This window comes from Armigeres subalbatus, chromosome 1 (assembly GCF_024139115.2).
Source record: "Armigeres subalbatus isolate Guangzhou_Male chromosome 1, GZ_Asu_2, whole genome shotgun sequence".
NCBI classification, from domain to species: domain Eukaryota; kingdom Metazoa; phylum Arthropoda; class Insecta; order Diptera; family Culicidae; genus Armigeres; species Armigeres subalbatus.
Genome location: NC_085139.1, coordinates 278,626,243 through 278,653,783, shown reverse-complemented (window position 1 = coordinate 278,653,783; position 27,541 = coordinate 278,626,243). Strand labels below are relative to the sequence as shown.

At 40.0% G+C, this 27,541-nt stretch overlaps 2 protein-coding genes across 2 annotated transcripts; one reads left to right on the top strand and one right to left on the bottom strand.

Moving 5' to 3' along the window:
• Positions 1 to 16,285: 16,285 nt before the first annotated feature.
• LOC134207358 (uncharacterized) lies at positions 16,286 to 16,675 on the top strand. Its single transcript, XM_062683076.1, has one exon. The coding sequence runs from the start codon at positions 16,286 to 16,288 to the stop codon at positions 16,673 to 16,675; it is 390 nt and encodes a 129-aa protein (XP_062539060.1).
• Positions 16,676 to 16,723: 48 nt separating this feature from the next.
• On the bottom strand, positions 16,724 to 18,219 carry LOC134207357 (uncharacterized protein K02A2.6-like). The gene is made up of 3 exons (XM_062683075.1): positions 17,803 to 18,219; positions 17,292 to 17,663; positions 16,724 to 16,789 (listed from the first exon to the last, which is right to left on the bottom strand). The coding sequence occupies exons 1-3, from the start codon at positions 18,217 to 18,219 to the stop codon at positions 16,724 to 16,726; spliced, it is 855 nt and encodes a 284-aa protein (XP_062539059.1).
• Positions 18,220 to 27,541: the final 9,322 nt, after the last annotated feature.

Here is a 27,541-nt window from a genome sequence, read left to right as displayed (position 1 = left end):
CTTGCACGATAGACGATTGCACGGGCCAAAAACGCCATATAAAAAAAGTGTAAACATTGCCCTCATGAAACTTCACTCGCCATTTGAATGCGGGTAAAAAATCGCCCTCACATGGTGTCATATGACGTCATGATGCAATGGTGCATACACAATTTAATCAGTAATATCAAACGTCAGTATTCTCAGGTTAGCATCAGTACTATCCGTTTATTTTTTCATAAAATCTACGAATAATTACTATAGAATTATTCTGTTTCATACAAAGGAATGGAATTAGGTGGAAAATGTACATGGTATGTAATCGATAGGTTCTGATTATTATTGAGAATAGTTTCGCATGATTCTTCTCACATTAAAGCGACTATTTTATATTACGTTGCATCTATACTGTCGTTTTACGCATGACTGTTCTACATGAGTAGGAGTCCAAGCCAATATGGGACAAATGTGCGAATAATCTCGGTATATTATAGCTCAGTAAATATTGTGACTAATTAGAGTGATTTGCTTCAAAAGGAACGGCAAAATTAACCGATTTTAGTTACCAGGTAGGTGTGAAATGCATTTTGTACTTGTCATAAGACGAGTTTGTACTATCCCAGTTAATTCCACCACTTAATTGTACCTGTGACAGATACGCGTATTTCGACCTCAACAGTAAGATTGTATCGTACTTGTCGAGTCAAGTACGAGACACTGAAGACGATCTTAATGTTGAGGTCGTATCTGTCCCAGGTACAATCAAGTGGTGGAATTAGACGGAATAGTACGAACTCGTCTTATGCCAAGTTAAGACATTCCACTAAAAGCTCAAAATAATTTTCTTATGCATTTTGTATACCGAACCAATTGGCAAAAATTTTTATCGCTCATCTCACTGAAACTTCATAAGGTACAAGTAAAACGTAATTCAGGGTTACTGCTTCGCAATTCATCTCATAGCTCCTATGTCCATCTTATCAACTACGGAGCAAAGGAAAATAATTCGGTTTGTTTTTTACTTTTGTGATTTTTATTTTCAAGAGGGCACATATGTTAAAGATAAGCGACGATATTGGTGCTGAACTTCCTTATTTCGCAATGAGATAAATATTCAGTGAGATGGAAATGGGAGCAGTTCCCCTACTAGTAGATTACGATGGAGTTTTAAGAATAAAAATTGCTGTGTTTAACTGTTTTTGAGATTATGCCAGAAATGCCTGTCCTTAACCTATGTTTATAACAAGTGAAAAAGAAAGACCACGAAGACGGTGTCAATAATTTTTCTCGCTAAAAATCCTTTTTTTGTAATTGTTATTGTAATTTATTAACCGTGGACCTGTTAGTTACCTTTATATTTGGTCAAGAAAGAATACTTGAACTTTACTGTTCTCAACAACTGCATTTTGAAAAATTAAGATGGTAAAGAAGGTAAAAACTGGGGTCAAGGCGATAATGGGTGTCTTCTCCTATCATTGATTGAAATAATAATGATAAATTTGATTAGCTTCTGAGTTTTCTTTAAAAAAATTACGTACTGTCAACACCTGGAAGCTATTCGAATGTACTTAATGACTTAATCCATTAACGCCCAGAGTAAAGGCAAAGCTCATTGAGCGTGCTAAAGAGCTGTCCTGTTCACTAGACGTTGGGATAACAATGGGTTAATAAATACTGTGACAACCAAATGGCTTGATTTTCTGTGCACCACACTATGTACTACAAACCGAGTAGTTCTCCTGTCACTTAAGTGACTTAAGTCGAGTCAAGTACGAGACACTGAAGACGGCCTTACTGTTGAGGTCGAAATACGTATCTGTCAAGATACAATTAAGTGGTGGAATTCAATGGGATTGTTTAAACTCGTCTTATGACAGGTGAAAACATTCCACTAAAAAGCTCAAAATAATTTTCTTATCGAGTAGTTCTGTTTCAATGTGCCCTAGCCGAGAGTTCAACGTTACGGACGGGAATAGGAAGTGCTGCCCAAATGGTTAGGGATGAATGACCGCCTGAGTTAATATCCCTCAAAAACAAACCATCATCATGCCCAAATGGTCCTTCTCCCACCATAATGTTCCCGAATCCATTTTCACTTGATTTATTGTGTAAACAGATTCATACAGAAAAAGAAACAGAAACATACAGAAACAATCAAAGCTTAATTCATACTGTCTAACGCTATACTAAATTCAGTCTTGTATCGTGTTATTGGGCTATATAAGACATTTGTTTTCTCATAACGAGATTTCGATGAATATGTTAATCTGTCCGAATTAAACCATATAGAATCATCTGATTTGCATACGATTTGTTTAAAGCGAAAACATTTTGGTAAATTCTTAGCTATGAAGAAAATCAACACAATCCCATGGAAAGAGTGTTGTTCTGTACTCATTTCATTATGTCTGTATACTGTGCCGCGAAATTAAACGGACTACTCCAAGGAAAGCCAGATTATTTTCGATAGTATAGCATATAAACACTTTTATACAGTAGAAACATGACCAGAAGTACAAACTCATGTTTGCGTTGGAAGTCTGCCTCCATAACCAGAACAGTCAAAAACTATTATTTTCTGAGATAGTCACAACTATAAAATGTCACGACATTTTTATTTTATTTTTTTGTAAGCTTATGACTGTTTGTCTCTCTCAACTTTTCCTATTATGCAAACATCAGTAAAAAATGATAAAGAGAGAACAAAGAAACTTTTTTGTTCCCATACGACACAAACACAAACAGTATCGTCGCATTATGCATAGAATGCATACTGTTGAATAAATGTTTTGTTGCACGTCAGATTTTTTTGTTTCGCAGCATTCATGTACCTGAAAAACTGTGTAGTACTAGATGACAATCAAGTGGAAGCTTTTTATGAACTTTTTCTCAACTTGAATGTTGTCAAAAAATGTCAACCATTCCCGACACTGACTAGAAGTGAAGAATCCCTCTGCGACGTTGGATATGGGAAGAGCGCTAATCCCGCCATGAATCATCGTCCTAGTGAGGCTCCCCATCTGCATCCAGTGATTTGGCTATGAAGAATATCGTTCACAGCCCATATTCGATCAGAAAGATTAAAAGAAATTGTTGTCTGCCGGTGTCGATGTTGTCGTTCACACACCTTTGGAACCGACCTGAATCGACAGTTCTGTTGACAGATGCGGCACCGGCTTCTGTAGATCTAATCGAAACGGCATTTACAGCTTCGTAGTCAAGTTGCAAGTTGACTGAAGTTTCGAGCCAATCGCTCCATCGTATAGAGAGGGCAGGGGAATCTTTTTGGAGACAGTGGTTGCAGCGGCCATTCGCGATAGACCAGATGCTGCTCGGCTAGTGACCTGGGGAGAGGCCAAGCCAAAAGTTAGTCACTGGGCATAGTTTCCCTTGGGGAGAGCCCTGACAAATGATATGTTTCTGATTTTGTGAAACATTGCGCGCTTCGGACAGGTTGCATGTCATCAGTGAATCGACACTAATAATATTTGAATACTAATATTATTTGCTGCCGTTTGTCCCGAATTTCGCTTTGAAACGATGTGTCGTTGGTGGAAACCAACAAATCATTCATACTAGAAGAATGAGTTTACTACAAATGTAATGGCGAGTACTTTTGAATAAATCAAATTTGATCGTGTTCTAATTTGAACTTAACACTAAGCCGACAATATGCGAATCATTCTTTTTTGTTCAGACCTTTAAACTCTCTAGTGCAATGTTATTGCGATGAAAGAAAATTTGTCCCTTTTACTTCGGTCCTCCCTTTTCTAGCCCGTACAGCCCTTGCAAGATATTGTGGATGATTTTTATTATTCTCAACATGGCTCGCTATCTTCAAAAAATTTAATGAACATGAATAAAACTGTAACGTTCGGTAGTTGCAAAATATGCATAATGTACCTGAATTAGTTGTCCACATTACGAACAGAAAAGCTTAAACCCAATCTACCAAATTCATCGCCTCGTGTCGACAGTCATCACACAATAATTACTCATCGTGTCTCTCCCCCTACGATAACTCACCACGTTAATCTTAGAACAGCATTATCGAAATTAATTAGAATTCAAATTATTTTCCAGAGTCAGAGTTTGTTGTGTTTCCAATGTGTGCACTTGATTTCACGGCACACAACGGCGCACCAGAGACTGACTGTATAGCTACCTACGTGCGAGATGAATTCCATAGTTTGTCACTTCGGATGTCTCCGGCAGATCAAACAATCACCCACCCCAGCAAACAGTTTCCACCAAGAGCAGGCAGGGTCTTATCGCTGGCTTCCTTTCGGTCGGTAATAAGCCTGTTCCATTAATTTTCCGGGTGTCTGGATGCTCGCGTGCCTTCCTGGAAGACGTGCCGCGCTCCACACCACTGTACCTCTACCGATTGGGATTTGTTTCGGTGGGTTTTAAAATTAACAACTAATCACAGCGTGTAAGATACCTTTTCCGTTGTGTTCCGCTTGGAAATTAGGGGAAAATGATTTATTTTCGTAGAAATTCTGCGCTCGCCGCCGGTGACGATGAGGATCACGAGCAAGGTCAGACCTCTTGTTGGAATCTAGATCGGGAAAGGAGATTAGAAACATGGAGGAACACGCTTTCCTACGGGTATGGATAATAGATCGTTTGATGAATGATTAACTTAGAACTATTTCTGGCTCGTGTCTGCTGTCAGTGAAGAATTTCTTTTTCTTGTCACATCGACTGGAAATAGAAACGAGCATGTTAACAGAGGACAAACTAATCGTTAAATGAAAGTTAATACTAGTAGTACTAACAGAGATCCAGTAAGATAGAGAACGACCCGGCTTCGGAAAAGCATTTTCTCATTTTAAAAGTCTGGGCAATCGATACTCGAATCGATTTTATTCGAATACTAATTAGACCGTTACAAATATTTAATTGACTTTTTGCCCTACTGGTCTCCGAAAGGTCAAGGGGGAAGATGATAAAAAACTAATATTAAAATGAAAAAAATCAAAAAAACCCCTCGGATTTGTTAAAGAATGTTTTGAAAATCCTCAAAATTGTCCGAATTCAATTTTGTTGCCCCCCTCAAAATATTATTTCTGGCAAAAAAAATCCGAGGGGGAGGGAGACAAAATAGATTTCAAATATTTGTATCGGCCTTAATAAGGCCGATAAAAATATTAAATTTATTTTATGTCAACCCCCCCTCTGTAGGCAATGAATAGTAAATGAAGGGACACTTCCAACTTGTTGACCTGCTCCAGAATAATGCGCAGCAGGACAAAATATTACGTAATAGTAGCTACAATATTCGCACAGATAGCATAGGGTCAGCATTGAACACCTCATTTAGTGATTGAGGTAATAATCTTCGGATGCTGCAGCCATCCTTTCTTCATCGATCAGGAAATCCACCCATGCCCGCCTGTCCCGTCTGCAGCAGCACCTGACTCCCACTTACAGATACACATACCGTTGACGGTACTTTAATACTCTGATTCTTCCCGTTCCTCTACGCAGCACACCCAAGTTGTTGTCGCCGGTAGCGATAAAAGCATTCTTCGCCGCCGGCTTCTCTTCTACGCTACCACCTTCCAGAATATCCACTGCCTGAGTTCCAAGTCAACGATTGCTCCCTTCACAGCTGGATCTTTCTAGTCGGTCTATATTGATTCGTCGCCCGTGCCGTCGCAATGCATAGTCCGATCTCGCGAATATGAAGATGACTGTCAAACGCGATGTCAGCGCTGCGATTATTACGGACTCAAGAAGGCTCCGTCTCCATTTTCAGCTGATCCCTTTCCCGAGCAGCCAAATACTAGTCTTGCCAACTAAATTCGGCTCTAGAGAAATAAGCCAAACGCAGTTGGCTACAGATGGAAGAAGCGGCGAAGATGGTGGACTTCCCACCCGACGATGAGAGAAAAGCCGAAACAACCGGCGATAATCGCCTCCTCTACGATATTTCACGACGCCTGATTGGGGCAACGACAAATCCGTGGATGCCAGAGAAAGACGTGACATGTCAGTCATCGATCAAACTGATCAGCTGAAACGTTGGGTAGACTACTTAGAACAACTTTTTCAAGTTTTGACGACTTATCCTAATTCGGATATAGGGAAAGGTTGACAACGGAAGCAGGCTGGATTCCGACGCGGACGATCATGTAAGGACCATTCTGTCACGCTTTGCATCATCCTGGAGTAGGTTGAGAGTCCCTCTATTTGGTACTGATTGACCACGGAATTGCTTTCGATCGTCTGAATCACGAAAAACTATGGGACGTCCCTAGAAACAAGGGAGGTCTAGACAAAATCCAGAGTCCTGTACAATGGAATCGCTTGAGCGAGGCAAGGATGGATGTATTATATATCTGTTGGTGTTGCCCATCGTAATCAATGAAATCATTAATCGCTAAAGCAGCACACCACCGTAGAACAATCAAATGACCTCAACCCAGATGATGATACTACTTCTCAGTGTTGGAAGAATCATACTCAAACCTCAATTAGCGAGGCTTCATGCACGAGCCAACTCGCTTGCGATGCGATTCTGTAGGGAAAGCATCGCGTTTGAGTTTCTCGGACAGAATCGCATCGCTTCGCTCATTCGCCGAAAAATGATTTCGCTCCAAAAAGCGTCAAAACGCATTCGATGCGCATATATTGTTTACATATGGATTTATTAGCCATTGTTTTAAGTGAAAAAAAGTTGATTCAATGCATTCAACACTGAAGAACATGTAAAAATCATGCAATGATGCAGATCGCGAGATTCGAATCATGAGCGATTCTCTGGACCATGATTCTGATTTGACTCACTCATGATTTCGCCGATGAGTTTTGAGAATTTGAGATTTTACTAACACCAGTGTTGGTAAAATCATGCTCAAATCTCACTCACCGTAGCCCCATGCGCGAGATGCCTCGCTTGCAATTCTGCATAGAGTGCATCGCGCATGAGTTTTTCAAGCAGAATCGCATCGTTTCGCTCATTCGTTGAAAAAACATTTCGCAAAATCCAATCGAAGCATATTTTATGTTTACGTATGGATTTGTTATCCGAGAGGATCCTAGTAGTCATTGCTCGTGAAAAGACGCGTTTTTTTTATGTCAGATGATTTTTAACTGCATTTTTTTTTTAATCGAGCACAAAATTTTACAGTACTTTAATTCCCAAAATGTTCTTTGGAGTCCTTCTGTTGGCCTCTCTATTGGTGTCCCAAGTGAGATAAAAAAATGGCATCCAGCTGCACAACTCTACTCCAGCGGCTTCCGTAATATCCAGCAGCTTTGCGGACTAAACGAAAGTGGTCAGACAGTTTCTCATGAAAACCAACCAGAAGGCAATGGAAAGAAGTATAAGACTCTTGGATAAAATTTTCCGCAAACGGATGACGCAGGAAAGTCGCAAACCGATGCAGTCTATCGAATCCTGTTGGTCGATTTGAGTTATATTACTTAACTTGCGATGCATCAGTCACTATAGGATTTCAGGCGGTCATTAATCGAAAATGTCATGTCTCCCAAATCATTTTTAAATATTTTTTATAGATTACCAATATTCTGATTAGGAAAAATCCAAAATTTGAAGTCTCTACGTACTTTAGTTCCAGAGATACAAGGTGCCAAAGTCAAAAATTGGTGAAAAATTAGACAAATTTACTGAAAAAATGTTCGCTTTTCAACTATTTTTTTAAATTTTTATTTCATATTTTTTCCATGATGTTAATACATCGTTACAAAGGTTGTTGTCTAAGCTTTCAAATGGTGTGCAAAAAGTAATGTATACACGCGAATTTTTTTTTTTAAAAATGCAGATACACAAAAATTTCTTTAAAAAAACGCGAATTTCAACTTCGATAGTGAAGAACTTTTTTTTCCTCAATTTTCCCAGGTCTAATCATGATACACATAAAGAGTAAAGCTTCGACTGCAATATCCCGAAGAAATTTTTCACCAGTATTTGCAATTAGCAGAGATAATTCAATTTTATTTTATTTTTCAATTTGATTTTTCACCGTGTCATATTGATTAAAAATTTACCCTTATTATTATCCCCCATTTTTTAAGGTGAATGAAAATGCAGTTTTAGGCATGATTAACAAGCAAAAATAGTCTATTTTCAAGGTAAATCAATTTGAAAGGAATATCTAAGAAATCTTCAACCCTTTCACTATCGACACATTTGCGGGTACTCTCTTCAAGAAATATCAAAGGTAAGTGTCTTGAGCTGTAGTGAATACCTACCGCTAGTAATTAGGTACCCAAGTAGACTACATAAGCGGCAGTTGAGTGCAGAGTTATATTTTTATTGAGATAGAAGTGAAAGACAAGTACGCCTAATGGATAACAAAACACGGTATTCTCAAATTTCGATGCAAAGCTGCAATGCAAGGATAAAATTAAAATGCTTTCGAATAAATTTGTACTAGTTTTCAAATAAAAGAAGAAATGAAGTGTCATTTGCAAGAGAAACTATACAAATTAGAAAGCAGATTCATTTGTAGATGGAAGGAAGCATCTCGATGTACGCAAGGGTTTGAGTATGTCAACCGAGAATGGTTGCAAACCAAGTTTGATACATATCGACGAGTTCATCGAAGAAGAAGAAAAAAATGTGCTACATGTTCTACAACGTATTTAAAACGCGGACGACCGGGTAAGCCTTTTATGGAATTGAGTGATAGAAGTAAGCGTCGTACAATTGACAAGGAATGTTTAAATCCCGATGTAGATACCGTGGAAAAGGCATTATTGCTTACCAGGAGGACAGCGTACAAGAGACGTGATGTCAATATAGTCAAAGTTATCGGTCAACTTTTGAAAGACAAGCATCACTTTTCTAGAATACATTCAACAGATTCATATAAGCTTAAGACGCCAGAAGAAGCATTTGGGTTTTTAATCGAAACTGGTTTAAGTAAATATCAGTATGAATCGATTCATTATGACACTCCTTCGCGATATCCGCCTTACGATGTCATTAAAGATGCAAAGAAACTATGCGCTCCTCCTGAAGATTCAATAGAACAAACAGGATCAACAATGGATGTCGTTGATGAAATTGAAGAAAATTTTGTTGAAGACATAGACCTTGATAGAAAAGAAGAATGATGATGTTGAAAATAATGGAAATAAACCAAAAGTTTTGAGAAAAAATTATGTTGTTTTTTAAATTAGGAAATCTAATATTCGGAACAAATATAAGGAATATAAGCTTATATATTTTTTCAAAACTATACACGTAAATGTCATAGAACATTGGCCTTTCGCAACCACGATATGGTTTATGTATGTTTTTGTTGTTTTTTCCCTTTTATGAAGCGTTTTGTTACTTTTTTCCACAAAAGAAAGACAAAAATATGTATTTAGAAATGACGGCTTTGGCAGGTTTTGTTCTATTATTGTCAGGGGGGTTTTCTATAACCAATTATGCTCAAATTCAGCCTAAACATTCTTTGCATATCAAAGAATATTGTGGCCGAATTTCATAAAATTTGGTCGACAAAACCCCCCGGCAATAATAGAACAAAACCTGCCAAAGCCGTCATTTCTATATATTTATTATACAAAAGTCTTCAAAAGGATAGAGGGAGGGGCACGCTGGCCCCTTAGTTTGTGGACAACAACCTTTCTTCTCCTTAGAAAAAAAAAATAAAATAATTCTTCCTTATTTGGTTAATGTGACAATTAATCGAATTATCATTAAAAAAAATATAACGTATTTGATGGATGCTCCCTAAAAGAGAGGAAGGGGTACTAGAAATGATATTTTCTAGCTATTTTGATCAAATCCAGCTAAAACTATGTTAAAATTTGCTTTAAAAGCCACATTTTATTTTTGACCGCTCGCTTGTATGGGGATCCCCCATAGTGCAGTGGTGCAACGGAATCGGAATAACCTACCACTGGTGTCATCTGGATTTCTCGGAAATTATGTAACTAATTCGTGCACGTTGGTGGAAACCGTCTAGTTATTTCCCGGAAACTATCAAGAAGAAAGAGAAGTCAAGAAGTCTTGTCACGGTTTCGCCGAATTGGATGTTCCCCGGATATTTCGTGAGCTAATTCCATTATATCTAGTTGAAAATTTATTATTACTACATATGATTTATTTATGTATTTCTAACAATGAAATTTATCGTTACTTTCCCATGGTAGATTCTCAATACTTAGTACAGTATATAAGAGTCAAAGTATATAAATTGACACGGGTTTTACACAGATTACCTGTGAAACATGCAATCATGAATTCGTTTCAACACTTAGTACATCCAATTGGGAAGTTGTAAAGCACCTGTCTAGCGTACTAGTTTCGTGGGATCAAACACCAAAATCTATTACATGTTGTACATATTCCAAATCAATTTTCAGACATAGTAACCAGCACTTAGTAAATCTCTAAAATCATGCCATGTTGCTGATATTACTTTGTTTCATTTTAATATTCATTGTACATAACCGTTCCTGCGGGTTTTACAAAACTATAACAGCTAACATTTAATAATAAACAGGATTTAGTTTTTTCATTTTTTTTTAAAGTATAAATTCTAATTAATCTTTCCTTAGACTTACCAAAAGTATAAATCTAGATAAATCTGTATGAAGACAGTTATTGTCTCTAATGAAAAATTATAGCTAGGTTTCCATGCACTGAATTTATTTCATAATTTACGAAATTTTGCTTTTGAATAGTACGACAAAAATGTATTACATCCACTGATAAGCTTGATCCCTCATTTACTTTTAGAAAGCGTTGTTCAGGACAATAATTTTTACCAAAGAGTTACTTGATGTGAACGCAATGGAAGTATTGCTGCGGCAGCGACAGCAGCAACATTGGCACTAGCAGCTACGAACCCTATAGAAACATTGACAGCCTCCAAATTCACCGCAGTTGGGTGTTGTGATTACCGTTCCAATGGAAGCCAAGAAGGATGGGAAGTGCAAAATTACTGGAAATGTTGTGGTCTTCTGGATATCCATGATTCATCTAGTTCAAAATTGGAGCTCTTTTGATAATGGACGAACTACATATATCGGTGAGCACGTTCCAGTTTTTTTGTAATTATAACTTTGATTACTGCAACAATTTATAAATTCAAAAATCTATCACTAAATACGTACAGGGCATCGTTTGCTACTATTGCCGCGGATATTGTGGGAGTCCCAGATATCCGGTTCACGCTTTAGTTAGTAACGGTGGCTCTTCTAGACCTTCTACTCCCTGAGTAGTTAGTACGAATAAGGGCGTCCTTGTGAAGTTTTGCTGTACCTGTTATGAACGATTAGTACATCCCATTCCCTGCACTTTCTGAAGAAACCTTTTTTGCTTCAGATGTGAATCCTTTTTGTGGTACTAGTCTTCGTAACAAAAAGGGCACCATTATGGAGCATGAGATCTGATCAAATTATTCGTAGTACTACTTGACCAACACCCCCAGCTGGGTGAGGGATAGAGGATGACACACACACACACACACGTATGGATTTGTTATCCATTGTTTTAAGCAAAGAAAGTTATTCCGATGAATTTAACGCAAAATCACGCAATGATGCAAATCGCGAGTCGAATCATGGACGATTCTCTGGGCCTTGAGTCGGGTGAGGTTTGCCTCGCGCTTGATTTGAATCGTGGATGAGATTTGAGAATTTGAGTTTTTTCCAACACTGACCAACACTTTTTCTATCACGGAAATAGTATATATAAAAAAACATTCTTTCTTCTACTTTTGTATCTTTCCATATATTTCTCATGTTCTAGCAATTGCTAGAACTAGAAATGGGCTTTCATTCCGTTTCCATATTTTATCCTCTACCTACATCTTGATTAGTTCTGGCGGTTATATTTGACTAGCTTCGGCGGTTATATTCGGTTCGATATAAGCGAAAAAGCTCGTTTCTGGCGTCAAATTTAGATACACTTTTTCATTACTACCACATTGGTAACCCGTTATCCAAGACGAACCTTTGCCATGAAAACCCCCAAATTCCAATAAAATTCCGCATGAACTCGTGGCGAGTGCAGAGGCGTTCTCGGCTTATACTGGGTGAGAGACTGCATCATCAATTCCTTCCCATCCCCGATAGGCCGTGAGCGTGGTCAGCGCCGTTAGAGAGCAAATCCCATGCTTCCGTCCATTGCTTCCCTGTGCAATTGCGATTGTTCTTGTCAATCACGGAGTAGCAACCACAAAATGCACGGTCATCATGCCCATGATCAGCGAAATCAAATGTGAATCTGGTATTATTATTTATTCAGACTAAGGCCGAAGTGGCCTGTGCGGTATATAAGAGTCTTCTCCATTCGGCTCGGTCCATGGCTACACGTCGCCAACCACGCAGTCTACGGAGAGTCCGCAAGTCATCTTCCAACTGATCGATCCACCTTGCCCGCTGCGCACCTCGCCTTCTTGTGCCCGTTGGATCGTTGTCAAGAACCATTCTCACCGGGTTAATGTCCGACATTCTGGCTACGTGCCCGGCCCACCGCAGTCGTCCGATTTTCGCGGTGTGAACGATGGATGGTTCTCCCAACAGCTGATGCAACTCGTGGTTCATTCGCCTCCTCCATGTACCGTCCGCCATCCGCACCCCACCATAGATGGTACGCAGCACTTTCCTTTCGAAAACACCAAGTGCGCGTTGGTCCTCCACGAGCATCGTCCAGGTCTCGTGTCCGTAGAGGACTACCGGTCTAATGAGCGTTTTGTAGATTGTCAGTTTGGTACGGCGGCGAACTCTACTCGATCGGAGAGTCTTGCGGAGTCCAAAGTATGTACGATTTCCAGCCACTATGCGTCTTCGAATTTCTCTGCTGGTATCATTTTCGGCAGTCACCAGTGAGCCCAAGTACACAAAATCTTCTACCACCTCGATTTCGTCACCACCGATGCAAGCTCGCGGTGGGTGGCTCACATAGTCTTCTCTTGAACCTCTTCCTATCATGTACTTCGTCTTCGATGTGTTGATGACTAGTCCGATCCGCTTGGCTTCCCTCTTCAGTCTGATGTAGGCTTCCTCCATCTTCTCAAAGTTACGTGCCATAATATCTATGTCGTCGGCGAAGCCAAATAGCTGGACGGACTTATTGAAAGTTGTACCACTCGTGTTGATCCCTGCTCTTCGTATTACCCCTTCCAAAGCGATGTTGAATAGCAGACACGAAAGACCATCACCTTGCCGTAACCCTCTGCGGGTTTCTAAGGGACTCGAGAATGCCCCTGAAACTCGAACTACGCACATCACCCGATCCATCGTCGCTTTGATCAACCGTATCAGTTTATCCGGAAATCCGTGTTCGTGCATTAGCTGCCATAGCTGGTCCCGATCGATTGTATCATATGCGGCTTTGAAGTCGACGAATAGATGATGTGTGAGCACGTTGTATTCGCGGCATTTCTGTACTTGGCGAATGGCGAACACCTGGTCCGTGGTGGAGCGTTCGCCCATAAAACCCGCCTGGTACTGCCCCACGAACTCCCTTGCAATTGGTGCTAGTCGACGGCATAAAATTTGGGAGAGTACCTTGCAGGCGGCGTTCAGCAATGTGATTGCGCGGTATCCAGCTTATCGCCCTTTTTGTAGATGGGACACACGACACCTTCCATCCACTCCTGCGGCAAAACTTCCTCCTCCCAAATCTTGGTAATGACCCAGTGCAGCGCTCTAGCCAGTGCCTCACCACCGTGTTTAAATAGCTCTCCTGGTAGTTGGTCAACTCCAGGGGCTTTGTTGTTCTTCAGGCGGCCAATCTCCTCCTGGATTTCCTGAAGATCCGGAGCCGGTAGAATTATATCCTGCGCGCGTTCCCCCAGGTCCATCACCATACCGCCATCTTCGTCTGCTACATCGCCATTCAGGTGCTCTTCGTAGTGCTGCCGCCACTTTTGGATCACCTCACGCTCGTTCGTAAGAAGGTTCCCGTTTATGTCCTTACACATATCGGGCTGTGGCACGTGGCCCTTACGTGTACGGTTCAACTTCTCATAGAACTTTCGTGTGTTATTAGCGCGGTACAGTTCTTCCGTCTCTTCACGGTCTCGATCTTCCTGCTGACGCTTTTTCCTCCGGAAAATCGAGTTTTGTCTGTTCCGCGCCTGTTTTTATCGTGCCTCGTTCGCCCTCGTGCGCCCTCACATTTGCCAGCATACCAGTCGTTTCTCTGATCCGGGGGCACCGTGCCAAGTGCAGCGGTTGCGGTGCTACCAATGGCGGATCGAATATCTCTCCCGCCATCTTCAAGAGACGCTGCGCCTAGCTGCTCTTCCGTTGGGGGTGAAACTTTCAGCTGCTGCTCGTATTCTTGAGCTTGTCTGCCGTCTTGTAGCCGTCCAATGTTAAGCCGCGGCGTCCGACTTCGACGCGTGTTGTACACCGTCGAGAGTTTTGAGCGCAGGCATACTGCGACGAGGTAGTGGTCGGATTCAATATTCGCACTGCGGTAAGTGCGGACGTTCGTGATGTCTGAGAAGAATTTACCGTCGATCGGGTTTGGTCGATTTGGTTTTCCGTTTCTTGGTTAGGTGATCTCCATGTGGCCTTGTGGATATTTTTGTGGGGAAAGAAGGTGCTTCGGACTACCATTCCGCGGGAGGCTGCGAAGTTTATGCATCGTTGGTCGTTGTCATTCGATACGGTGTGCAGACTATCCGGTCCGATGACCGGTCTATACATTTCCTCCCTTCCTACCTGAGCGTTCATGTCACCGATGACGATTTTGACGTCCCGCAGTGGGCATCCATCGTATGTCTGCTCTAGCTGTGCGTAGAACGCTTCTTTCTCGTCGTCGGGTCTCCCTTCGTGTGGGCAGTGCACGTTGATGATGCTATAGTTGAAGAAACGGCCTTTAATCCTCAGCTTGCACATCCTTGCGTTGATTGGCTGCCACCCAATCACGCGTTGGCGCATCTTACCCAGCACTATGAAGCCGGTTCCCAGCTCGTTGGTGGTGCCACAGCTTTGATAGAGGGTAGCCGCTCGATGCCCGCTTTCCACACTTTCTGTCCTGTCCAGCAAATCTCCTGCAGCGCCACGACGTCGAAATTGCGGGGATGTAATTCATCGTAGATCATCCTGTCGCAACCTGCAAAGCCTAGCGACTTGCAGTTCCATGTTCCAAGTTTCCAATCGTGATCCTTTATTCGTCGCCTAGGTCTTTGCCGATTATATCGAGTCGCATTATCTCTTATATTGTTCGTAATGATTGGTTTTCCAGGCGGCTTATTGGGCCTGCGCAAACCTCCTGTCTCGTCGGAGGGCCGTCGTGTCAGGGCTGTTTAGCGTCCCTCCTAACACCAGGACTTGGGCTTGTGCGCTTTGAGCGGCACACGGTCGCTTTGGTGGGGCCTACTTGCGGATACATGCAGCTTTTTATAGAGGTTTAACAGGGCCCACTGTCAAACCCCACTACATCCTAGGCAAGCCCCACAACTCGCAGATGGCCTGGGGAGGGATCGTCAAGCTCTTGGACATAGTCGGGTACAAAGAGAAGCTTTTCCGGATGAATTGAAGGCGCTATCTGCAAGAAAATGTAGCTGTGAAAAATATATTAGCTCTTTTAGTGGAATGTATTCAACCGTCTAAGACGAAGTAAGTACTCTCCATTTAATTCCACCAAAAGTCGAGTCAAGTACGAGACACTGAAGACGACCACACAGTTGTGGTCGAAATTCGTATCTGCAAAAATAACGAAAATTAACTGGTGGAATTAAATGGAGAGTACTTAATTCGTCTTAGACGGTTGTAGCTGTGAAATCACCATTGCGTTGGTTCAACCCACTTTTAGACAGAGATTATATACTTCGTGTAGGTGGACGGCTGAGGCACTCGAATGAATCAGAAGATACAAAACACCCCGCAGTATTACCGGCTCTCCATTACTTCACACGGTTGGTTTTACAAAACTACCACTTACGATTGCTGCACGCTGAACCACAACTGCTCTTGAGTGTAGTTAGACTTCATTTCTGGCCTTTGGGAGGAAGAAATGTAGCGCGGCACATAGTTCATCAGTGTCAGAGGTGCTTCAGGATGAAGCCAAAGCCGATACGACAATTTATGGGTGAATAACCATCAGCACGAGTAACAGTCGCTCGCCCCTTCTCGAGAACCGGGATTGATTATTTTGGTCTTATTTATGTAAGACCAGGACCACGACGTACAGCTGTTCAAGGCAGTTCACTTGGAACTCGTGTCTGACCTCTCTACGGGACGATTTATCCAGGCACTAAGCCGATTCATATCACGCAGGGGACCAGTCAGCGAGATCTGGTCCGACAATGGGACCAATTTTGTCGGTGCTCGAAACAAGCTGCAAGAGCTATTCACGATGCTACGGGATAAGCGACACCAGGAGAAGGTGATCAAAGAATGCGCCAACCATGAAATACGATGGAAGTTTAGCCCGCCAAGTGGACCACATTTTAGCGGACTATGGGAAGCACCAGTCCGTTCCGTCAAACATCACATCTTGCGCGTGATAGGGGATGAACCTATTTCGATAGAGGATATGAGTACGCTGCTAGTTCAAGTGGAAGGATGCTTGAATTCGCGACCCATAACTCCAATGTCAGATGACCCAAACGATCTTGAAGCCCTTACACCAGCACACTTCCTGGTAGGATCGTCACTTAATGCTTTACCAGAGCAGGACTTCACGGATGTTCCCCATCATTACCAGCAGCTCCAACAGAAACAACAACTTTTTTGGAAACGGTAGAGACGGGAGTATCTGCTACAGCTGCAAGGGCGTGCGAAACGTTGGCGTTCACCTGTTAATGTAGAGGTTGGTGTTGGGTTCGTGATACGAGGGCAAAGGAAACACGTACTCACTCTTACACAGTATAATCAAGAATGACCAGCTTTATTTGACACATGACACATGTACTCCCTGCAGCCTATCATGGTATGTATTGTCCTGCGCCCTGTGACTGAAGCTATCTAAAAACTGTGGAGGTAATACTCCACAACTCCTCCCTTTCTCAGAAATAGTTTACATTATTTATCTCATAATCCTTCAAATGACTTGGCTGCCTGATGTCCCTGCGTGGACGATTTGCCACTGACTTATTACGTTCTGCTGGACTAGCAATATGACCTGACGCATGTGATTCAGTATTGGAATACCCACTTTCCATCTCTTGCCCGGTTATTAACAACTTTACATGTGCAATATTCCTATGAATAATACGATCAGTCTCTTTGGATAATAATGTTACATCTGAGCCATTTCTTGCTACAATAGTATATTCTTCTGGGCTGAAATTCGACGCTAGTTTATTTTCCCTAAAGGGTCGTTTCACCACAACAGTATCCCCAACATTTAGTTCACGTACCTTTGCCCGCCGTCGACAGTCTGTATATTCACTACTCTTAAGTTTCTGCACTTTATCTCTGTCCCTCACTTCTTCCCACCCATGATTGTGATTCGTAGTGAAGGCGGGAAGTTTATCTTTCATGTGGCGACCAAACATCAAGATTGACGGCGCAATTCCAGTAGTACTATGAGGAGTAGAATTGTACATTAAAACGCACATCCTTAGGTCCCATTTCCAGTCCGTTTCCTCAACATGACTAATTTTGAGATGTTTTTCGATCATGCCGTTTACGCGCTCGACCTCCCCGTTGGCTTGAGGCCAATACGGGGTTGTTTTTCGTTGCTGGATACCAAACTGTTCACAGAAGCTCCGTAATTCTTCGCTGATGAACTCCCAGCCAACACAAAGTCGCATATGCTAGCGAATAAGTGTACAAGGTGGAGGCGATATAGGCGCATTCCTCCATTTGACTGCATGCAAAGTGCACGTATATGGCCTCCACTTTGTACACTTATTCGCTATGATATACGATCTTGTGTTTGCTGGGCTGCGGCCCGTTGTCGGTTTTCAAAGTAACCGGAAACCCAAATCGGCAGAAGGTTTCATGGAACGCTTTTACCGTCAGTGCGGCTGTAGTTTGTTTCATAACAACCACTTCTATAAAACGACTGAAATAGTCAACGATCACAAGTAGGTTGTGTTGCGAAGGTAGTGGTCCAATGAAATCCGCTGCTAAATCCGCCCACGGCTTCTCCGGCATCTTAGTGGACTTGATTGGTTCCGGAGCGTCCAATGCTGAGACTATTGTGCATGATTTGCACCGTTTCACCAGCTTTTCAGCTGCTTTGTCCATCCCAGGCCACCAAACTTTCTGGCGCAGTCTTCGCTTCATCGTAACAATGCCAGGATGAGATTCGTGGGCTAACTCCAAGATTTTCACCTGCATTTCAGAGGGAATTACTAAACGTTCTCCTCTCAGAATCAGGTTGCCAGTCCGATACAGTTCTGATATAAATGGTTTGAAAGGTTTTGTACTTTCCGTCCAGTTACCGTTTTCTAATGCAATCATTAAGTCTTTAAGGGTATTGTCTTTCATAGTTGCGTCCTCCACGTCACGAACGTCTAATGCTTTTGGAGTTGAAGCTGCAACCACGCTTCTGATAAAAGCATCGCCATCGTTATCGAAAGGCTCAGGCCTAGAAACCGAGAGCCGAGAAAGTGCATCTGCCAGATTTGTGGTACCCGGTTGATAAACAACCTCGAAACGGTATGCCTGAACTCGCAAAACCCACCTTTCAATACGAGGGCACGGTTTTGAACGACAACTGAATAGAAAATCCAGTGGTTTGCAGTCAGTTATCAACTTAAAGTCAGTTCCAAGCAGATAGAGTTGAAATTTTTCAATACCCCACACTAATGCTAGCGCTTCTCTTTCAGTTTGAAAATATTTTCTTTCCAAATCTGTCAGAGCCTTGCTAGCAAAACCAATGATACGCTTCTCATGTTTCTCGTTCTCCTGTAATAGGACAGCTCCAAGTCCTGTTGGACTAGCATCCGTAACAAGAAAACTAGTATCTTTTGGGTTGAAAAACCCCAGAAAACCAACTGAAGATATTTCCGATTTGATTTCCTCGAAAGATGTTTGATGTTCCTCTTTCCAGAGGAATGTCACCCCCTTTCGTAGAAGATTCCTCATGGCGTCCGTTTTGCTGGCAAGATTAGGGACAAACTTCCCAACATAAGTAACAAGCCCTAAGAAACTGCGTAACTCTGCAACGTTTGCCGGAGCGCGAAATTGCTGGATTGCCTTCACTCTGTTTTCTGTTGGACGTATACCATTCACTGACAACTCATGCCCTAGAAATTCCAGTTCTTTCACGCCGAATTTACACTTCTGGAGATTCAGTAGTATGTCATAACTATTTAGTCTATCCAATAAAGCTTGCAATCGCCTATCATGCTCTTCAACAGTGCTCCCGAAAACTATTGCATCGTCCAGATAAACAACAATTCCTTCAAGGCCTGCCACTACTGTTTCCATTACCTTTTGGAATAATTCAGGTGCCGAGCTTACTCCAAACATCAATCTTTTATATCTAATAATAAAAAACGGAAAAAATAGTGGTAATGTGTCATTTATTTCTTATCAAAAATATCAAGCAAAACAATCAAATCGAGTGTACAGATCCTACCTGAACATTCCAAATTTTGTGATGAACGTAGTTATTTCTCGTGATTTTTCCGAGATCTCAATCTGGTGATATGCTTCCTTTATATCAACCTTGGAGAAAAGAACTGCAACATGAATACTACCAAGAAGCTCGTCAACCACAGGGAGTGGATGCTTTTCCCGTAATACAGCTCGATTTGCCCGACGCATATCAACGCACAAGCGGATTTCTCCAGAATCTTTCAGCACCGGTACTAATGGAGATACCCATGGAGATGGTTGAGTAACTTTCTCAATCACATCTTGGTCCAGTAAACACTGTAACTTTTGTTCGATCAGACTCTCAATAGCGAAAGGTGGACGCCGATACGGTTGCTGAACTGGCTGAATCGTGTTGTCGATAGGAATTTCGAGCAAAATCCCTTTCATCTTCGGAAATGTACCTGAAGTCTCAACTGTTGCCACATCAAAACCGATCTTCAGGACACGCAACTTGGAAGCCGTCGTCTCCCCAAGTAAAGATTGCGAGCCATCTTCGACCACATAGAATTTTGCGTCTGCCTTATTCGGACCGGCCTGTATCTCCGCTGTGAACATCGCTATTGTCTTCAAGGCCTCTTTGCTAGCATACGCTTTTAATACCCTGTCGACGTGCTCTGTATAATTGCGTACCAGTGCATGTGCTCTCTTCAGTTGCTTCCATGTCTCTGACGAAATTATGTTTGCGTCGGCTCCAGAGTCGATGGTCATTGGCACCTCCACGCCTCCAATCTTGAAGTAGAACACATTTCGACCTATCGCAAAGAAAATATTTCCATCCTCACGAGTTTCACTTGGATCTGCTGTGACCGTTCTTATGCGCTTTGCTGGTTGAACCACGAAGTTTGTCGAACTGTTCCTGTCCGAGAATGGACGCTTCCTGTTCTCAGAGAACCGAGCTCCTTTATTATCATTGAAACGGAAACAACATATCGCAAAATGCCCGGTCATACGACACCTGTTACATTTGAGTTCTTTTGCAGGACACAACTTCTTCTTCTTCTTCTTATTGGCATTACATCCCCACACTGGGACAGAGCCGCCTCGCAGCTTAGTGTTCATTAAGCACTTCCACAGTTATTAACTGCGAGGTTTCTAAGCCAAGTTACCATTTTTGCATTCGTATATCATGAGGCTAACACGATGATACTTTTATGCCCAGGGAAGTCGAGACAATTTCCAATCCGAAAATTGCCTAGACCGGCACCGGGAATCGAACCCAGCCACCCTCAGCATGGTCTTGCTTTGTAGCCGTGCGTCTTACCGCAAGGCTAAGGAGGGCACACAACTTACTAGATTTCAAATGTCCAGCCTGCTCATCCATCTGATTTAATTACGCTTTATAAAACAACCATTCGCTCAGTCCTTGAATATGGATGTTTTTCTTTTGGAAGTGCTTTTCCAACACATTTTGCTAAGCTTGAAAAAATTCAATTTCGGTGCTTACGTATTTGTTTGAAATTGATGAATTCTACTCATACCAAATCTATTGAGATATTGGCTGGGATTGAACCTCTTAATATTCGTTTTTGTGAACTAAATTGTAAATATTTATTAAATTGTGTTTCCAAAAATCATAATATAATAAATATTTTAAAATTATTATCTGAAATAAACCCAACTTGTAGAATATTGGATTCATTTCATTACAGTATTTCTCAAAATTTAAGTTCAAACCTCTCAGGATTTTATAATTATAGCATGGAAGTACATTCATTTCATCCTTTGATTGATTTGACGTTATATGAAGAGATGAAGCAATTAACTTATCATGAGTATTCACGCTTTGCAAACATTTTCTTTCAGCGTAAATTTATTGGACTAGATTTCAATAAATTTTACTTTTCGGATGGATCTTTAACTCAAGATGTTGCAGGTTTTGGTGTTTATAATCATTTTTCAGCTCATTATTACAAACTTCAAGCTCCTTGTTCTATATTTATTGCGGAATTAACTGCTATATTTTTTACATGTATTTTAATTCAGAAATGTTCTCCAGATTTTTTGTAATATGTTCTGATAGTTTAAGTTGTCTTAAAGCAATTGAGTCTAATAGTTTTAAATCTAAAACTCACCATATAGTTTTAATGATAAAAGAATTGTTGTTTAAATTACATTTACAAGGTTTCATTATTAAACTGGTTTTGGTTCCTGCTCATTGTAAAATTTACGGCAATGAACAGGCAGATAGTTTAGCTAAATTGGGTGTGCGTTGTGGTGTTGTTTTTAATCGCAATATATCATCCTCTGAATATTTTGTTAAACTAAAACAATATTCTAAAAATACTTGGCAATTGTCTTGGGACTCTAGTGATAAAGGTCGTTGGTGTCATTCTATTTTACCAATAGTTGATAAAAATCCATGGTTTTCTAAATTAACAATTAGTAGAAATTTTATTTGTACTTTTTCTAGGTTAATATCGAATCATTATATTTGTAATAGCCATTTATATAGAATAAATATCAAAGACTCTAATTTATGTGAGTGTGGTCAATCTTATGAGGATATCGATCATATAGTTTTCCATTGTTCTAATTACGTTTCTCCTAGAAATAATTTTTTTGTAGATATTTTAAAATTAGATAACCAGTTACCATCATCAGTTCGTGATATTTTAGGAAGAAAATATCTTCCTATGTTGAAATTATTGTTTCGTTTTCTAAATGATATTTCTTATTTCGTTTGATTCTGCTCTTTTTTTGTTTTCTTTCCCTTTCGTTTCAGTTTGTAAGTGAAGAATGATCATCATCGTGATATTTTCGCTTGAAGTACCTGGCTCCTCAATGGATTTACGCCGCATGAGCCTTTAATTTTAAATTTTATTTTGTAACGTTATTTGAAAAGATGAAGAGGTTTTGTGCCTTTTTGAGAAGTAATTCTTTAAGAATTCACTCAAAGGGGTTTTTCCCTCTTCCAAATTTTTTGTTAAAAATAAATAAATAAATAAATAAATAAATGTCCAGCCTTTCCACACGCAAAACAAGACATGACTACTCCGCGGTTCATGGCCGGAGCCCGCCACGAATACTTGCTATTACCCTTATATGTTGGTCCTTTCACATTGTTGATATTTAAATCGACACGGCTGCTGCTACAAGGAGCATGTTTAGCCATTTGCATTGATTTCTCTTTTGAATCAGCCATTGTTGTTCCCATTGATATTATCTCACTCAATGATCTAGTGTCGCGTTTAAGAATTTCGGTTACACTTTTCAGTAATTTGATCAATGATCATTTCTTCAAAATTGTCGAAGGAAAAGTTGCATCGCTTTGCTTGAACTCGAAGTCGCAATACAAAATCGGAAATCCGTTCGGAAGGTTTTTGTGCCATTTGTCGAAAAACATAGCGTTCGTAAGCCACCATTCGTTTTGGCTCGAAATGCGCATCGAACGCAGCAATAGCCACCTCGTAATATGGTGGAGCACTCAGAACCATCGGTACACGTTTTGCATCAGGCAAGTTTTCGTAGAGATCCTGAAGATCAGGGCCGCCTAGAAATAATAACTTTGCACACTTGTCGGATTCGTCATCTATGGCACATGCTCTAAAATAGCATTCGAGTTGCCTTTTCCATCTGGCCCACTCCGTTGCAAGATGAACATCCTCTACGTTCATGTCGAACGGCTGTACAGCTCGGTACGATTCCATTAATCTGTTACCCCAAGCACGCAGAAATAAAAAAAAATAAAATTTATATTGTAATAACCTTTTTAGAAATATATACCATGGAGTATGTGGAAATTGTCGTCCATACGATGTGCCTTAAATATTTTATTTTCTTTTATGGATATAGAACCCCAGATAACTATCACTATTGATTGAGATATTATAAAACCACACCACTAGTAATTCACCTTCAGTGACATAATATGATCGATTTCTTTCAAGTCAAATTTCTTAAATTTAATTTCTCAACAATAATACTAAGTAGTCTAGTTAAAAGCTAGGAAATATTCCACTGAAAGCCAGCAGCTTCGTTCATGCCGAAAAAGCATAATTTTCCTTTACTCCGTTCATCATCATTCACTTAACGCAAACACTAAGTTCAATTTAATTATACTACAAACAGTTCGAGCAAGCAACTCGTAGTATTTCTCCTGCAAGCCAACAGCTTTGCTCAAAACGACCAGCAGTCATTTTATTTACTCTCAACCACCAAATGATCAAAGCCAGCAGCTTGTACATCATGACCATCAGTCGCCTCCAAACACATAAGTATTGTATTGTTCTCAATGACCAGCAGTCATTCTATTCGCATCCACAAAACTCAGAACCAACAGCTTAACAAAATAAATTCGACCACCAGCCAAATGTTTCAAATATAACAGCCAACACATATTTTATCTTTTTCATACCTTTCTCCAATTGTAAAAAGTAGCTCGATTGTATGCATTTTTCTTTTTATTCTCATGTTATAGCTATACAATACTTTATTATACATACCAATATTCCGATGATAATTGGTTCTTTTTCCAGGCATCCAACACTTCTCTTCTCCTAAGTACACATCTTCGAAACTGGTTAAGCATATATCCCAATCGCTAAATTTACATTTCTCGAAGTCGCGAAACTTATTTTATGAACAGCACCACAATCGCGATTAATCGATACGACTGAAAAATTGACAGCGAAACCGAAAAACATGGCGTCCATTTTTGTATCAATTTGTTTACGACATTTTAATTTTCCTCATACTCCATGTGCACACATTTAGTAATATTACATAACCTCAACATAACTCCCAGAACTCGATCTATTTTCTTTCGTACTGACCTGATAACCTCAAAACTACTGCAGGATTCCACTATGTTGAATTCACGCGACTCGTAATTAGGCCTACGCCTCGGCCTCCGCCACCCGATGGAGGAAAACAATTTCTCCTCGTCGCAAATTGTTGGGTTCGTGATACGAGGGCAAAGGAAACACGTACTCACTCTTACACAGTATAATCAAGAATGACCAGCTTTATTTGACACATGACACATGTACTCCCTGCAGCCTATCATGGTATGTATTGTCCTGCGCCCTGTGACTGAAGCTATCTAAAAACTGTGGAGGTAATACTCCACAGTTGGTAAGTTGGTGGTGATTGTAGATGATAATCTTCCACCTACGAAGCGAAGTACATCCGGGCATCGATGGAGTGGTACGCGTAGTAACACTCAAGACTGCATCGAAATATGTCAAACGACCAGTAGAGAAAATATGGTTACTTCCAATCGATGATCAGGAACAACAATAGAGCGATTCCAAGCAACAGCATCAAAATTTAAGAAAATTTTTAATCCATGATTTTCTATTGAGTTGAAACTTTGCACAGTTTTTCAATTTCATCTAAATCGTCATTTTTCGATATCAAATCTTCATATTGAGTCACGACTAACTTTTCAAAAGGGTGTATGTGAAAATGGTTCAAAAATATTTAAAAAGCTGCACAGCAAAAACGGAATGTTCGATTGTTATGATTTTTTCAGCAAAGTTAGACAACTAAATGGTGATTCTTAAGAAAATGTGCACAGTAAAAAAAAATTTTTTGCCTTTAAAAATATCATTTTTGTCACAAAAACTCAAATATCTCAAAACCCTATCTTTTTCGAACGTAATTTTTTAGGGAAAACGGTCCATTATATTAGCTATCTACCATAAAAATTGGTGATGGTAAACTAATAAACAAAAAGTTATGACATTTCAAACATTTCACAATTTTCACATATAGTAAACAAAAAAATTTCCGTGTATTTTTTTTTCAAGAATCGCAGTTTGATGCTGATTTTATTGTTAAGGGCCTTGCGTGAGTTAAACAAGTTGTTTGTATGATATTCCATATTTATGTATTCATCGATATTATGTATATTATATGTATAAATATTATATGTATAAATAAATAAAAATGAATTAATATTATCCTAAGTATTAAATTAAATGTGGCAGTTACACAATGTTGTTATAGAAACTCTAAGAGTTTTGGGTTTGAATTTTGGTATGGGTTATGATATCATGAAAACAGTTTATTAATACTTATTTTTATTTATTTTTATTCAAATTTTTAAAATATCGAACACTTTTGAATTATTATCAGCACAGTTTGAGTATAGTTTTGCTTTAATTTTATTTTCCGACAATGGAATGAAACAGTGAAATTTTTGGGTTCCTTGGATCGTTTTCGCGTTATTAAATTGCTCGCTGAGCTCTGAAGCCTTTATTTCGTACTCTTCAGTAGTAGTAAAACAAAATGATAATTTGGTTGAATCTTTTTCTTTTCTACGATTTGCCCATTAAAAAGTTTCTTTCGCAGTTTTAATTGGATGCTCCCGTTCTCTGGCTAAACTTGCTCTTTTGGCCATGCGCTTTATTGTTCCACCTATATCACGCCAAGGACCTTTGCCATGTGATGTAGCAAAAATGCCATTCTGCATCAATTCCGTACATTGATTTAAATTGACATAGGCTCGAAAAATTCTTACGATTTTTGTACTGCGACGCTGCTCCATCAGACATGAAATATATCTTTTTGACTTCTTTATGCTTATCAACGCGTAAAAAGTTAATCATTTTTTCAATGAACAAGTTTACGGATACTGAATCGTGTCTTAAATCTTCGGAAATTATAATAAAACTTAAGTGTTCAATTTGCGTACTTCCATTAAAATAATTAACGAATGGATGAATTGTAACTTGTTGTACGTTCCAGTGATGGGACTGCACTTCATCTTGCAATACAAAGCTGTAATTTTCAGAAAAATCACAAATGACTAAAAATTCACCATTTTGTAATGTATTTTTCGTATTTTTTAAAAAGCTGGATTGTTCTGTTTTAATGAAATCGTGAGGGATTAAACTTTCTAATTTCAAGCAAAAATATGACACAAACTCATCTACAGGTTTTACAATAGTTTCTATGTCACACCTATCCGTGGTCACCCATTGCTCAAATGATAACTGATCAATATATTTTTCTTCAAACTCAGCGAATAAAGTATTTTCCAATGATGAAGAATCTGGACAATCCGAACAAGATCGTAGATAGCAATTTGATGTTGTATTTTCACACAAAAGACTACCAGTTAACATTTTAATATCCTTTGTTAAATTGATTCTTTTCAAACTATGTAAAATAAGATTAATATTCTCTTGTGTTGTGCAAACACAAACATTATTTGTTCCTGAAGAGGAAAGAAGTTTACCTTGCCTTGGCCGATGGCTTGCAAATGAGGAAAACCTATTTTAATATTATCGTGAATTTCCTTGAAGCGTGTGTACGCTTCTTTCAAAGTCGTCATCATTAATCGTTTTTGGATTGCTTGACGCTTTCCATCTTTTTACTGATACATAATCTTTTGACCAGGCATAGCTCGACTTACTTCATCATCTTCAAAATATTGAACTACTATTTCTTTTGTCTCATCTGTTAATGCAGTACTAGACCTAGTATTTTTGGTTGAAAGACAGTTATTCTTCAATTGTTTTGCCTCTTTTACTGTATTTCTATTGGTTTTGAACTCATCAATGGCATCCTGAATAGACCACGAACTTGGCAGCATCGACAAAATCAATAATTTTTCTTTCCTTGTCGTGGCTGCATTCGAGAACCTTTCCTTCATATTTATAATTACCTCATCGTAGTCTGTATTTTCCACATCATCAGGTCCTAATTTGAAGAGGTTTCTTCGTACAGCTTCGTTTATTTCACGGTATTTTTTCTCCGGGTAATAAACGTAGTCCATCTTACTCCATTTAATCGGAGTCACTTTTATCCCAGCTATGCCCTCGTTAAAGCGTTCGATGTTGACCTTTTGGATACACTCATCTTCCGATTGATTTGTTGAAACAGATTTCGCTGATGGTACGGTGGCAAGGCTCTCAGCACTTAATACTTCTGGTAATTTCTCAGTTGTTGTCGATACATCTGGCAATTCCTCAGTTGCTGTCGTTTTCGAATTTCCTGCGCTCTGCTCAACCGATGATATACAGATTGCTCTTTTGTCAACGTTTAGACGGCAGGACGTGCAAATGCGTAAATTTGTATTCAATGTGGACATTGGAGCATAACCAGTCGC